Genomic DNA, 14,942 nt, shown 5'->3' with positions numbered 1-14,942 from the left:
GAAGGGGCAGGTCCTGGGCTGGGAGGTGCTGGAGGGCAGGGCAGGCTGCAGGTTGCGGGCGCTTCAGAGGTTGTTCAGCTCAGAGGACATCTGGGAGGGACAGTGTGGGAGCTCCCTTAGGGGATCCAGAACCTTCTAGAAGCCTGTTTACACGTAGAGGCTTAGGAAGAATCCTGAATGGGGAAGCAGTGCTGGGTTGGGTGCAGGACCTGCAGAGGAAATAACAGGCGAAACCCTCAAGGACAGAGTGGTGGGAGCCTGGACCTGGGGGATGGGAGGCATTCTTGGGGCGTCGTGGGGGAGTTGCTCAGCAAAACTGAGCAAACCTGGCCTCAGCATGTCTGTGCATCACAGTCGTCTGAGCCAGTGGCAGACGCTGTGGAGAGGCAGGGGCCTCAGGGCCCTGTGGAGCACCTTCAGCGCACACCCAGGCCTCACCGCCATTGCTCCCAGCAACACCGCCTGTAGGGGAAGATGTGTCTGAAGCGTCCAGTGTTCCTCCCCGGCTTCTACTGTGACCCACAGCCAGAAACACTGACCCTTCCCAAATTCAAGGACATCCTTTTAATCACAATCTTCTCATCCACAGTCTGGCTAGAGGTGAGAGCAAACACATCAGAGACTCCCCAGAAATAATGACCGTTAAGTTCTGCTCCCTCCTAGCACCAGCCCCCTTCCTAGGGTGGCCTTCACCTCCAGCTGGGGGCTTCCAGGTTAATGCCTGCACCACCGCCGCTCCGAAATCCTGTTAGCCGATCTCAGGTGGGACGAGGGGGCTTGGGGCCTGCTCTGACATCAGGGCCAGGAAGCCATTCCCAGGCCAGGCCCAGAGCTCCCCGGCCTCCCTGCCTGCCCGCAGCCTCAGCATGGGGGCAGTTCCCAGGCCGCGGCCTACACGATGCCCTCGGTGCGCTGGCTTCTCCAGACCACCAGCCCAGTCATGAGCAGGGTCATCAGGATGGGCACCACAATGAAGGGGCAGAGGATGCTGAGGGGCGGGTCCTGCATGGCCCGGCCAGAGACAGGGCAGCTTCTGAAGTAGCGCTGGTGGACGGTGATGAAGAACTTGTTCACCATAGCGTTTGGCCAGTAGCAGTTCAGCCTTTCCATCACGTACATGGTGCAGTTTCTGAGCTCATCGTAGCTCCTGCAGATAGAAAAGCAGGTGGTCAGACCTGACTGGTTTGGCTCAGTGGATAGAGCAGGGGTCCTCAAACTTTTTAAACAGGGGGCCAGTTCACTGTCCCTCAGACCGTTGGAGGGCCGGACTATAGTTAAAAAAAAAAAAAAGAACAAATTCCTATGCACACTGCACATATCTTATTTTGAAGTAAAAAAACAAAACGGGAACAAATATAATGTTTGTATTTGCATATGGCCCGCGGGCCGTAGTTTGAGGACCCCTGGGATAGAGCATCAGCCTGCGGACTGAAAGGTCCCAGGTTCGAATCCGGTCAAGGGCATGTACCTTGGTTGTGGGCACATCCCCAGTAGGAGATGTGCAGGAGGCAGCTGATCGATGTTTCTCTCTCATTGATGTTTCTAACTCTCTATCCCTCTCCCTTCCTCTCTGTAAAAAAATCAATAAAATATATTTTAAAAAAGAAAAAGAAAAGAAAAGCAGGTGGTCAGGAGGAAAAGTAATACTGAAGCTGGCCTCACAGTGCTTGTAGTCTGTGGGCTAGTTTCAAACAAGGTGAAGAAAAGAAGGAAAAGAAAAGAAAGGGAAAGAAAAGAAAAGAAAAGAAAAGAAAAGAAAAGAAAGAAAAGAAGAGAAAAGAAAAGAAAAGCAGGTGGTCATCCCTGGGTAGGCAGCGACTAAGGTGGGACCTGGGCCAGGGCTCTCCACATTGAGGGCAGACTAGAGGTGGGACAGCCAACATCTTCAGATGTCAGCCCAGGGCAATGAGCCCTCTGGTGGGCAAATCTGCAGCCCATTCTGAGGAATAAATTAGTGAATGTGAAGATAGGCCTGTAGAAATGACCCAAAATGGAACAGAAGGAGAAGAGCTGTGGTAAATTCACAACACTCTCAATAATATCAACCCCAACTTGTAATCTGAGTTCCAGAAGGAGAAGACGGGATGGGGAAGAAGGAATATTTGAAGAGATAATGACAGAATTTTCCCAAAATAATGAGACATCAATTCACAAACCCAAGAAGGTCAAAGTACCCCAAACAGGACAAAAAAACCCCAAAACAACAATAAACAAACAGCCACACAGACCTGTCAAAGTCAAACTCTGAAAACCAAGATAAAGAAAAAAAAAATCTTGGAGTCAGAGAAAGGACACCTTCAGGAAACAATGATATGAGTCACAGCTGACTTCCCACCAGAGACTATGCAAGCCCAAAGATGATGGGGGCATCTTTAAAGTACTGGTGGTAGAGATGGGGGAACTGTCTGCCCAGAATCCTACACCCAGTTAAAAATATTTTTCAAATATGATGTTGAAATAAAGACCTTTTCAGAGGAAAAAAGAGCTGGGAGAATTCATTGTGCTCCAAGAAATGTTAAAATTCTTCAGTAAAAAAAAGAGAACAGAAAGAATTTTGGAACCACACAAAGAAATGAAGAGCTCCTTAACTTGTAAAATGAAGATATTTATTTTTATTTTTTTAAATATATGTTCGTATTGATTTCAGAGAGGAAGGGAGAGGGAAAGATAGAAACATCAATGGTGAAAGAGAATCATTGATCGGCTGCCTCCTGCATGCCCCCTACTGGGGATTGAGCCTGCAACCTGGGCATGTGCCCTGAACGGGAATCGAACCGTAACCTCCTGGTTCATAGGCCAGTGCTCAACCACTGAATGACACCGGCCAGGCAAAATGAAGATATTTAAAAGACACCATTCCTTGTTTTTCATCTAGAAAGTGATTAAGTGAAGCAGAAGTCATACAGCAATTTGGGGAGCCGGAGGGAGGCTTTCAAAGGCCCATGCCTCCAGTTACAATCTTATCGTCTCTAAGGCGCTTGGTCACTATTTTGTCTGCCTGGCTGCTCTCTGGGCCGTTACCTCAAGTACCAAGGTGCAGGGGGCCTCCCCCAGACCATGTGAGTGGGCAAAGTGCAGGAGACTGGGAAGGAGAGGGTGGGCAGAGACCACAGAGGCTGTGCAGGACCTGTGCCCACTGGGTGTGTGGTTTTCCCACGTGAACAAGAACTCATGTTTTGAGTACAAAACACAAGTGGAAGAAGCCACAGAAGTCCTGACAGGTTGAGTCTCATTGTGAGAAAAGAATGAGTTAGAACATGTCGAGTGCCTGGCACATATAAGTGCTAAAGGTATCAGGTGTTGTTGAAAACTACATCCAGCCCTTGGTGTGGTTGTTGATCAACCACAGGGCTACGTGTTACAAACACTGGTGTGAATGACTGTCTGCTCGCCACCACAGACCCGCCAAACCAGCAGGTAGTGTTTGGTGTTCTGCAGACCCAGTGACAGTCGACCCTAAATGTTGTCCTCCCATCCTCTGTGCTTGAGGAGTGGAGCTGGGATGTCCCGAGAAGGAGGTGTTGCCATCTCTGCATGGGAAGGAGCCCCTGACCCAGGACGCTGTGACCCCCAGACCCTCCCCCGCCACCCCCCCCCTCCCCCGCACTGAGGCCATGCGGAGGCTGAGCCTGTGCTGTGGGGGATATTCTAGGATAAGGCTCTCTCTCCCTGGAATATTATCCTTCCAGCCTGCAAAGCCACCCCGTCTAAAAATAGCTCCAATGTACAGCCGGGCCTCTTCATCCTGTTTATTTATACAGAAGTGACAGCTGAAACAGTCAATAAATATTGTGAGCTCTGTCAGCAAGTCTGTGATAAAAGAATCCCTTCAGAGCACAGTCTTCTGTCAAAAGAACATAGTACTGACTAAGGGCCCGAAATAGCTGTGAAAAACATTTTCATTTAACCCTCTCTCTAGTTCTCATGTAACGGAATAGTTTTCCTTTTTAGGCCAGAACTCTCTATTCTGGGCCCCCAGGCAAGCTTTGCTGGGAATGTTCCTGACCAGGACGGTGATGGTGGGCGTTTCCGGTTCGTCCAGGGCCCCAGTCACGGCTCCAGCACCACAGCTCATGGTTGCTCACTTTTGACAAGGTGTCCACTGATGCCCACAGGCTCTGAGGACACTCATGGTTGCTGTTGTCCTCAAACTAGCCCTGAATGGCCTTGACGTGGAGTATCTGAGACTGGGCCCCGCCACCCCACCCACCTGGTTCAAATCCCAGGTCCACCTCTTATCCCAGGTGATGCTGGGAGCCTCATCTCACCTGTTCGAGTCTTGGTCTCCTTATATCCAAATGAAGACACAGGGACCCACCTAATGGGGTTACTGGGCACATCAAGCTAAATGGGGTCAACGGCCCAAAATACAGCGATGCCCAATAGGTGGACGTTTTCTCACTGCCTCCTCCTGACAACTGCTGTGAGCCTGAAACAGGATATCTTTCTCCTTCTCTCCCTCCCTCCCTCCCTCCCTCCCTCCCTCCCTCCCTCCCTCCCTTCCTTCCTTCCTTTCTTTCCTTTCTTTCCAGGGAGGAATGGAGAGGGAGAGATAGAAACATCAATGATAAGAGAGAATCATTGATCAGCTGCCTCCTGCATGTCCCCTACTGGGGAACAAGCCCACAGCCCGGGCATGTGCCCTGACTGGGAATGGAACAATGACCCTCTGGTTCATAGGTCAACACTCAACCACTGAGCCACGCCAGCTGGGCTAGGATATGTTTCTTGTTCTATTAACTCACCAATGTGTATCTAAGCCCTCAAAAACTCGAGGACAAACCACTCTGGGATTCTGGTTCCCTTTATCTGATCACTATTGGCTCTGTCTACCTGGGAGAATTCACACCCTGGTGGCTTTCAGCAGCTTTAGATAGCTGCTGGGATGGGGCAGGTGGCACTACCTGGTGTCCTGGCAGTAGGACAGGTGAAGATAAAAGTGACCCATTGAGGCTGGCCCGTAGAGTCTGCCTAAGTGCCAGGCTGACATTGGGAGTGTGGTGTCAGGTAGACAGAGAGGGGTGAGGGTGGGTGCAAGCACAGAAATACCTATGGTGCCTTTGGCTCAATAGTTCTGGGAATACAGTTGGCTTCTACTCAACACTGGTAGGTGTAGTGAAATGAGGCAGGCATTCCTATCACTACTAATAAAAGGTAAACTGGTAAAATTTTTCTGAAAAGCAACTTGGCAATATGTATCAATAAACTCAAAATCATGGATACCCTTTGACCCAGGAATTCTATTTCTGGGAATTACCATAAGTTAATAACATGAAATGCAGACAGAAGTAAGGTAAGAAGGGGTTGCTACATATTTACAATTATGAAAAACAGTAAACTATAAGATAGCAATGAAAGAAATTGCTGATAAGCTATTTTAATATAGCTATTAAAATGATATATAGGGCCCTCGCTGGTTTTCTCAGTGGTTAGAGCATAAGCTTCAGATGAAGGGTTTAGGGTTCGATTCCAGTCAAGGGCGACTACCTTGATTACAGGTTCTATCCCCAGCCGGGTCAGGGAGTGTGAGGGAGGCAACCAATCGATGCGTCTCTCTCTCACGTCGATGTTTCTCTCTGTGTGTCTCTCCCCCTCCCTTCCACTCTCTCTAAAAATCAATGGAAAGAAAATATCCTCAGGTGAGGATTAATAACAAAAAACTGATATGGAGGAAGAGATTTGTAAGAGGTGGGAAAATACTTATGTTACAATGTTGGGCAGAAGAAAGCATATGAGACCTGGCGTGTAAACATTGTGGTTTCAGCATAAAATGCTCTGGGAGGAGGGGAACACTTCAGAATGCTGGGCGGGCCACCCCAGGGTTGTGATAGGAGGGACTTTTGTTCTCTCATCTTTACCTTTTCTGGGGATTTCGAGTTTTCTACAGTAAGCATACAGTATTTTACAATTACATATAAAAAAGCTTATCTGGGAAGGGGCCCCTGGCAAACTGGACACTGATGTCCCTGCACTTGCAGCCACGGAGGGCTCACTTCTTCATTTCTGTGACAGCCCTTGCTGCCTTGCAGGCCTCCCCTTGTTGGCAAGCCTGGGGCTCAGGGGCCTGCTGGGGGCCCTGCCTGGACTCCCTCCCTGGACCCGGGGCACTTGGCTGGCAGCCATGCTCCAAGCCGGCAATGCTGGGACATAGAGGAGTGTGGGGGGCACGCGTCCAGCGCACCCCCATTCCAGCTTTGCAGATGTCTGCAGGGCCTGAGCAGGTGCTTGGCTTCCTCCACTACTCTCATTCACCCTGGAGCCAGCCGGGGCCTGGACCTAACCTCTCATGTCTCCTCTGCTGAGTTGGGTGGGCGACATTGCGGTCTGCTGGGATGCTGCAGGGCAGACGCCCAGTCCCCAAAGGGACTCAGGACCAGGAGCAAGGAGGGTGGGGCTGGGCCCCAAGGACAGACCCCCCTTTGTATCCAGTCCCAGGCGCCCAAGTTTCTCTCTTCCATACCCACCACCACCCTCCAGGATTCCTCATCCCCACTCCACGGCCTCCTTGCAGAAAGGGCCCAGCCACCAGATGGCGCCCCTCTCCAGAGGCCTCCTCTCCTAGGTCCATCCATCCCCAGGGATTCCCCACCTCTCCCCCAACTTTCCCGTCGTAGCTCACCCCCCACGGGGACCCCCCTTGTGTGCCCGGGAGCCTTCCCCCTCCATCAGCAGCCTGTCCATCTCCTCACCGAGGCTCCCCGCACCCTTCCCTCCTGGGGAGGGGCATCCACACTCCGCAGGCTCCTTCCCTCCTCGGCCAGCCAGCGACTGGGACAGCTGATACCTGTGACACCCCGACCTCTATTGGGCTGTCAGCACACACAGGTTGCCCCTCCCCATTCCCATCTCCTAGGGCCTGCCCCTTCCAGGGTGTCCCCTCCCCTCCTGTGGCCCTGTCCCTGTGCCCAGGAGTAGGCAGAAGAGTCTCATGGTGGTGGGCTATCACACGCACATTTCTAACACCAGTTTCCACTTTCCTGCACCGAGTGTGTGTGGGCCAGGGGCACAATACCGGGGACAAGAGGGACATTTCACACCGAGAAAAGTGTTGTCACTGCCTACAGGACACAGGCAGCCCCACCTCTAACATCTGGTGAATTGCACCTTCACCTGTCAAGGCTCAGTAGACACAAACTAGAATAAAGGCGTGTGAAAAATAAAGTCAATAAACCGGGTTCAGTGACTATGTGCGATGTTTCTATTCTACAGAGAATCAACCATCTTTTCAGAAAGCCCAGGATCCTATTATTTAGGCAGCAAACAAGACTCAATAAATTCCCAAAGTGGAAACTGTAAGTCAATATTCTTTGACTGTAGTATTAAAAACTACAAATTAGTGAGAAAAAGACATATTTTAAAATATTAAATTTGTAGAAATGAAAGAAAACTTATAATTGTGGGGTCAAACAATCATTTAAAAATCCAGTTACAGGTTATTAAGAAAACAATAATGGTGATACTGTATGTAAAAATTAATGGATTAGAGCCAAACAGCACAAAATTAAATTATCTTATTACTAAACAAACAAACAAAAAAATAAGTATCCAAATGAAGACTTAAAAAAAAAGATAAATCTCTCCAAAAGGCAACTAATTTAAATGCATTAATAATGATTAAAAAGGGGCTATGGGGGGGGGGCAAAGGGGACATATATAATACTTTCTACAATAAGGAATTATTTTTTGCCGAAACCGGTTTGGCTCAGTGGATAGAGCGTCGGCCTGCGGACTGAAAGGTCCTAGGTTCGATTCCGGTCAAGGGCATGTACCTGGGTTGCGGGCACATCCCCAGTGGGAGATGTGCAGGAGGCAGCTGATCGATGTTTCTCTCTCATCGATGTTTCTGACTCTCTGTCTCTCTCCCTTCCTCTCTGTGAAAAATCAATAAAATATATTTAAAAAAAAAAATAAGGAATTATTTTTAAAAGATTAAAAACTAATACTTATTGATTTTCTCTTTAAAAAAACTAGGAGAATAAGTAAATTCAATAGCGGATTCTTTAGAAAAATAGGTATGATGAAATAGACACATTTCTGGAGAGTCTAATCTAATAAAAACACAGAAAACATATATAAAACCACAGATAGAAGATGAGAAAAAGTATGAGAGATTAATATGCAAAAAATGTACGTTAAAAATTGGAAAATTTTTGAATTGGGGTACTTTTGGGGAAACTATAAACTATCAAGTATTGACTTAAAAAGCAGAAAATCTGAAAAAAAAAGGGAAAATGTTATTTAAAAATTACAATCTCAAAAGGCAGCAGACCCAGGCAGTTCTTTCCAATTCTTAGAATTATAGAAAAAAAAAAAAAAAGTGAGCTTCCCAGTTTTTTAAAAAAGTTAACCAAGCCCTGGCCAGGTAGATCAGTTGATTAGAGTGTCGTCCTGATACACCAAGGTTGTGGGTTCAATCCCCAGTCAGGGCACATACAAGAATCAATCAATGAATGCATACATAAGTTCAACAACAAATCGATATTTCTCTCTCTCTCTCTCTCAAAAATCAATTAAAAAAAAAAATTAACCAAACCCAGATTCCACACCTCTGAAGACGGCATGCCCACGTGCCTCAGCGTAACAGATGTACTCCACTGTCACTTAAAAACAAACACAAATGCCCTACGAAAACTGTTAGCAAACTTAAGCTCTCCATACAGAACACTGTAAAGTAGGTTTATTTCAGGAATGCTTTTTTTTTTTTTTTTAAATATATTTTTTATTGATTTTTTACAGAGAGTTAGAAACATCGATGAGAGAGAAACATCGATCAGCTGCCTCCTGCACATCTCCCACTGGGGATGTGCCCACAACCCAGGTACATGCCCTTGACCGGTATCGAACCTGGGACCTTTCAGTCCGCAGGCCGACGCTCTATCCACCGAGCCAAACCGGTTTCGGCTTCAGGAATGCTTTAAACCTGTGACTGTCAAAGCCCATTTCAGCATGTCAAAGCAAAAAACACACAATCATTTCAATACAGGTTGAGAAGGCATTTGACAAAATTCAACATTTCCGATAAAAAAGAAACAACCTTGTAAACCAGGAAGAAGTTCTTAATGTGACCAAAATCTCTCAAACCATTGCAAACCCCGCATTTATTCCTGGAGCCCTGGGGGCATTTCCCTTACAGCCAGGCACCTTCGTATTTAATTTCTAGGTGGTCGGGTCTGTCTTCTACCACGTGATTTCCGACTTTGGTGTCAGGGCTCCCAACCAGGATTTCCAAAAGAGTCACAGAGGATCATTTCCAAAGCAGGGCGGCGCAGTCTGCTCACCCGGCCACGTCCTCGGTGGCGGAAAGCCACATGGTGGCCCGGCCTGCGTGGGGCTCGGTGTGAGCGTGCCAGGCCACCCATCTCCACAGAGGGCCTCTGAGCAGGTTGCCATTTCCCACTCAGCCTCGCCGCTGTGAGCTGTCAGGCTGCACCAGACAGGGCAGCTTTTGTTTTTGTCGCCTCAGGAAATGTAAAAGGAAGTCTTGCTAACTGATTAAAAACACTTCAGTCTAGGACACTGCCCCAGGCCTGGGTGAGTGTGCCGGGCGCTGTGCACCTGGAACTCACTCCTCACCCCGGACTTGCAGCGGGAGTGTGTGTGGGGTGGATATGGTGCCATCAAGCCCTCCCTAAACCGCAGGTCCGAGAGATCCGATCCAGCCGGAAGTCTGATGAGACCGCGGAAAAAGCCCTGCGCATCTCTGCTGGCCCAGGGCTGACCCCTGGAGTGCGTGCACAGAAATGTATACTTTAAGGTTTCTCCAACGTTCCCACTACAGCTCATCTCCTTAAGTTATAGAACAGGAACTTCTGACATCTTTGCAAAAAAAATAAAAAGCACAGGGAACTGCGGGCTCCACCCTGTCTGTGGAATCCCAGCATGCGTGTGCACAATAAATACCCAACAACACAGCCGGCTTCAGGTACACCAGCTGGAGGGCGCAGGTAAATTCCACCCAGGGCTTTGCAACCGGCTCCCTGCCTCCACTGTACTGGGCCAGGGGGCTCTGGCTGAGCAAGGTGGTGTCTCTCTCTCTCTCTCTCTGAAAAGGAAGAACATGCTAAAGCAGGGAGGTTAGAGGTAAGAGGAGGAAGACCAGTGGCAGGGCTGGTGTGTCACTGCTGGGGAGAAGAGAGCAGTTTCTCACGGAGCTCTCGGCTGGGGAGACCTGGGAAGACTGCCACTCTTGGACATGGGGTGTCCTCTGAGTGCCTGGCAGGTGGGGGCCTGTGCCTGCAGTCATCCCAGCCCTGGGTTCTGAGATGGCAGGGAACCATGGCTGATCACCCAGCTGCGCCCACTGTGGGCTGGCCTCACCGCAATGCCCTGTGCGGACATCCAGGTCTAGGGCTCCCCCCTGGGCCCAGGGCCCTCGCCCTCACCCTCACATGGGTGTGCACACGTGTCCAAGCTCAAGGATTAGGCATGACAGTTATATTTGGACACTAACACCCTGGGGACTCTACCCCTGCAAGCCACCCTGGGGGCTGGAAGGAGGGCTTTTTTCTGCAGTGCCCCCTCAGTCCCACCACCAGGCCACTGCTCTCCCCCGCCCTGCCTGGCAGCCTGCCTCCCTGATCCCACTGGATTCCGCAGGGACCCCTGGGGCCCTCCTGAGGCCGTGGAGGCTGTGAGGTTGCTGGCCACACTGGCACAGCGGGCAGTCTGATACCCACGAAGGTGACCTCTGGGCTGGGTGGCACTATCCCAGGGCGTCTCACTATGTCACCAAGAGAGGGAACAGTGGCTGTGGCTTTGCTGTGCCTGACAGCTTCCCCTGAGCAGAAGGTCATGCCAGCCAACAGGGCAGTCTCTGACCCAGTTCCTGAGAGGCAGCTCTGACAGCAGGTGGAGGGCTGGAGCTGGGAGTCGATCCTCACCCATTGTTGGGGCTCACCCCCCAGGAACACGAGGGGCTACCCAGCAGTCACACCACTGGCCCAGCACCAATTAAGTCCTCAGGCAGCAGCTGCTGAGCCAAAGTTAAATCTGGTTCTGAACTCCTTCGAGGTGCCAAGGTGCCCTCACTAAACTTTCCAAAGGAGAAGGACCATGGCCAAGATAGTGGCAGGAGCAGGCCACCCCCCTCCGGCCTTCCTGTGAACACCTGTCCATGCAGTAAGGGAGAACCTTCCAGACATCCGTGGGGGTTTCTCTGTGATTCAAAACCACCCCAGGATTCAAGTCTGGATAGGGGAGCAGCCCAGTGCATCAGGATGGTGAAGACAGAGAAATGAGTGTCACAGGGACCCTGCCGAACCTCAGATACACCTGGCTTCCAGGACTCCCTCCTGCTTGGGACAAACTGGAGGGGTGTGAGGCAGCAGTCAGTCCCAGAAGGTCCTGGCTGCCCTGGGTCTGAGGACGTGTGTCTTGAGAGCTGCCCACAGGAATCCCCCCACCCGCGCCACATACACACAGTCACAGTCACAGCCAGGTCCTGCCTGCCCCACACCTTCACCGTACAGTCCCTTTCCCCTGGCTCTAGCAACCTGTGAGCGACCACACCAGTAAGGAGGTCATATTTACAAAACAAGTCAGTCTCCCCTGGGTCCCTGATAACATAATAAAAACTCAGAGATAATTGAACAACAGTCACACAAACTCCAGAAATCGAGGTTGTTCAGCATATACTTAGCATCCTGCCGAGCTGTCACTCAGCTACAAAGGCAGCAAAAAGCTCCGTAAAAATGTCTGAATTCTGGGAAGGCATTAATTGCATGGCTTATTTCTAGGTTCTGCTTCAGAATAGTTGTCTGAATTTAAAAGCTACATGACAAAGGGAACGATGATAACAATAATAAGAGGCGCTTGAGTTAACAGCCTATTCGCAAAGATAAGTGACCGAGAGCCCTGTGGGCCTGAGGGTTGTTACTGACACAAGTCAGAACAGCGCAGTGTAAGAAATAAACCAAAATAGGCCACGGGAGGAAAAGCAGGTTTTAGAACATGAGCTAAAGTCAGTGAGGAGATGGGGTGGGGACGGGGGCTGAGAGACACAGTCCTGCTCTTTCATCGAGCGCCAAGCATGCGGTTTCACGGTGTAAGGAAACCAACACAGGCGTCAGAACACCCGTGTTCCACATTTCAGGGTGAGTGAGTGGAAATAGCGTGCCGGTATGTTAACCTCATTTAAAAGATAAAGGCAAGCACATCCTGTTTTAACAGGAGGGAGAAAAGAGGGGGGGAAATCAGTGTGGAAAGATAAAAATCAAGATCCCAAACGGAGTGCCTGAAGATTGAACATAAAGGACAAATACAATACAATTTCCTTTGTTACAAGGCTCAACTCACCAGATGAAACAGTAAGACGACATAAGCAGTTTCTGAGAGAGAGAATTAACACAGAATTACCTCGGAAGATTCAAAAGAATTAAGGGTTAACTTCAAGTAGTTAAAATACTGAGATTTCAATGTTAATATGAAGCAAAGAATAGCAATACAAAAACTATTAAACATGATTAAGGAGACATTTAATGATATTTCACAGTTGATAGCAGCAGCATAATAATATGGAATCTAAAAACAGCAGAATATATATATATAACAATCTGCTGGAAAAAATAACTAGAAATTATCTATATATATAAAAAGCTAATATGCTAATTGTCCAACCGTCCGATCGGTTGCTATGATGTGCACTGACCACCAGGGGGCTGACACTCAACGCAGGAGCTGCCGTGACATGCACAGAGAAACAGCGCTGTGGACCTGGTGCCCACAAAGCAACACTTGGCTTCCCCCAAGTTGGATACAGGCCCCATCACCACCCCAGAGCAACACCCCACCAAATCGCAGCCAACACTGCCAAGACCCCATGGCGCAAAATGCGGTCCACAGCCCAGCCCAGCCCAGCCTGGAAACAGTGGCTGTGGGTGCTGGGTAATGACGTCACGTTTTTGTTGACACTCGAAGCCGAAATTGTCGACAGAATATGCCTGAAGACCAACTATTGCCACAATGTACCTCTGAAGCAGAAAGAAAGTAATGTCATTGACAGAGCATGTCTGAAGAACAGTCATCGACAAGTACTACCAATATGGTAGGAACTGCCTTCATAGCAAAAATGAGGTAAATGAGGATGCAACTATCAAACACAACTGTGGTGGAATGACTGGTACATGTCAATTTTGCTTGTCCCTAAATTTCTCTGATGAAAAACCATCTGATGGAAAATTTACTCGATGTTGTAGCAAAGGCAAAGTTTGTCCAAATGATATAAATTTTCCAGAATACCTAGCATATTTTTAAAAAGTTAATGATAAACGAAGATTCTGACAGTAAAAATTTCATGGAAAATATTTGTTGTTATATCATGTTGTTTTTGTTTATTAATCAATTTATATATTATTTTCATGTACATTTTACTAATTTTCTTTCGTCTCTGATACTTCTATTATAGAGAAAGGGTGAACAGTGATATTAAAATATTTCTTCTAATTAATTTCCTTTCAATGTGCATGAATTTGTGCACTGGGCTACTAGTAAGAATATAATTAGAATCAGAGAATCTAATAGCCCGTTATCAAGTACACAAAAACCCGGAAACACAGAAATGAGCCGAGTAACACACAGCAGGAGGCCTGTTGTTTGGGTGGGAGTTAAAAAGAAATAGAAATAGGCTCTAATGCATACAAGAATGCATTATGTGTTAAACTAAGCATAACAGGACAATGAAGGTAGGAAATATCATTCAACATATGTTAGGACAATCGAGATAGGGAGGAAATAAATTCTAATTCTTGCCTTACTGTAACTACGCACAGTGATAAGGAGATAAACATTATTCCAAAACACAGGGCAACTAAGTAGAAACAGAACATAATATTGTGGCCATGTGACTCTCACTACTGAGTCTGTGGAGCAGACAGCCCTGTGATCAAATCACAGACCTGAGGAGTGAGGAGGCAGCGCGCCAAAACCGAACCACCAAGGAGCTAAAGCACGAAAAACAAGGGTCGGTAAAACAGACACGAGTGACACACGCAGAGAAGACGGAACAACATGACAAATGGCTCGTCTCTGCAATATTTAAGAGTTTGTAAAAGAAGGTGACTCAGGACACAGATAGCAAAGGTTATGAGCAGGTGATCTGCACTCCAGAAAAAACAAGTCCCAACAGCTGCAGGGGAAAGCAGTTCGACCTTCCTAACAGCCAAAGCGGGCAGATGAGGACAAAACAGGAACTCTCATGTCAGCCTGCAAGAACATGATCTTGACAAACTCAGTGCTCATGGACCCACGCACAAAAGAAACATTTCCATAGGTTTCTGGTCATATAACTTAGTAAAATTATTCGAAAGAGCAACTGGGCAAAACCTCTAAGAACCCTGGAATGCTCAAGGCCTGTGCTGTGTAGGCCCCTTTGCAAGAATTCTTAAAACAACAACAACAACAAAAACCTAAACAAATGAGTCCAAAAGAGCAGTAAGCTACATGCACTGCAGTTCATTTACAACGGCAAAACCTGAAGGGGCTGAACACAAGTAGGACTGAGAAATCAGGACAGGACCCCTTCAGTGGCCTCCCTGCCAGGGAGCTGGCTGTCCACACCTGGCCCTGGCCGTGAAGGTAAACTCACCTTGCCTTGCTACCCATAAGGAGTGTATTTGTAAGAAGGTGGGTTCTCCATGTTTTGACTGAGACAAGAAGCCAGGAGAAGAGAGAGCTCAGACCTCAGACACATCTGTTCCAGGAGCTGTGCACAGTGTCCAGGCTTAAGTCCCATAAGACCCTGGGTGGTGGTGGGGGGGTGTCCACATCTGCATGGGGAAGGCTCCCCCACAGAGGACGAGAGTGTCCCGGGCCCCATGTGCTTGGGAGAGGGCCACCGATGGCAGGATGGGCCCTGGGAGATGCTGTGATGGCCTATTGAGCAGGAGTGCTGGGCCGAAGGCCAGCCTTAGGAAGGGCATCTGCTCTGGTCCCCTACCCGGCTGACC

General features: G+C 48.6%; 1 protein-coding gene across 2 annotated transcripts in view; it reads right to left on the bottom strand.

Annotated features, from left to right (window-relative positions):
• Window positions 1-549: 549 nt before the first annotated feature.
• RAMP1 (receptor activity modifying protein 1) overlaps window positions 550-14,942 on the bottom strand; it is a 36,128-nt gene continuing 21,735 nt past the window's right edge. For both annotated transcript variants that reach the window (XM_036320350.1, XM_036320351.1), the window contains exon 3: window positions 550-1,147. In XM_036320350.1, the coding sequence (XP_036176243.1) occupies window positions 892-1,147 (256 nt within the window). In that variant the 3' untranslated portion in view covers window positions 550-891. The remainder of the gene's footprint in view (window positions 1,148-14,942) is intronic.

The sequence above is a fragment of the Myotis myotis genome, unplaced genomic scaffold (assembly GCF_014108235.1).
Source record: "Myotis myotis isolate mMyoMyo1 unplaced genomic scaffold, mMyoMyo1.p scaffold_m19_p_8, whole genome shotgun sequence".
Taxonomy (NCBI): domain Eukaryota; kingdom Metazoa; phylum Chordata; class Mammalia; order Chiroptera; family Vespertilionidae; genus Myotis; species Myotis myotis.
The sequence above is the reverse complement of the archived record's forward strand: the minus strand, read 5'-3'. Positions and strand labels throughout refer to the sequence as shown.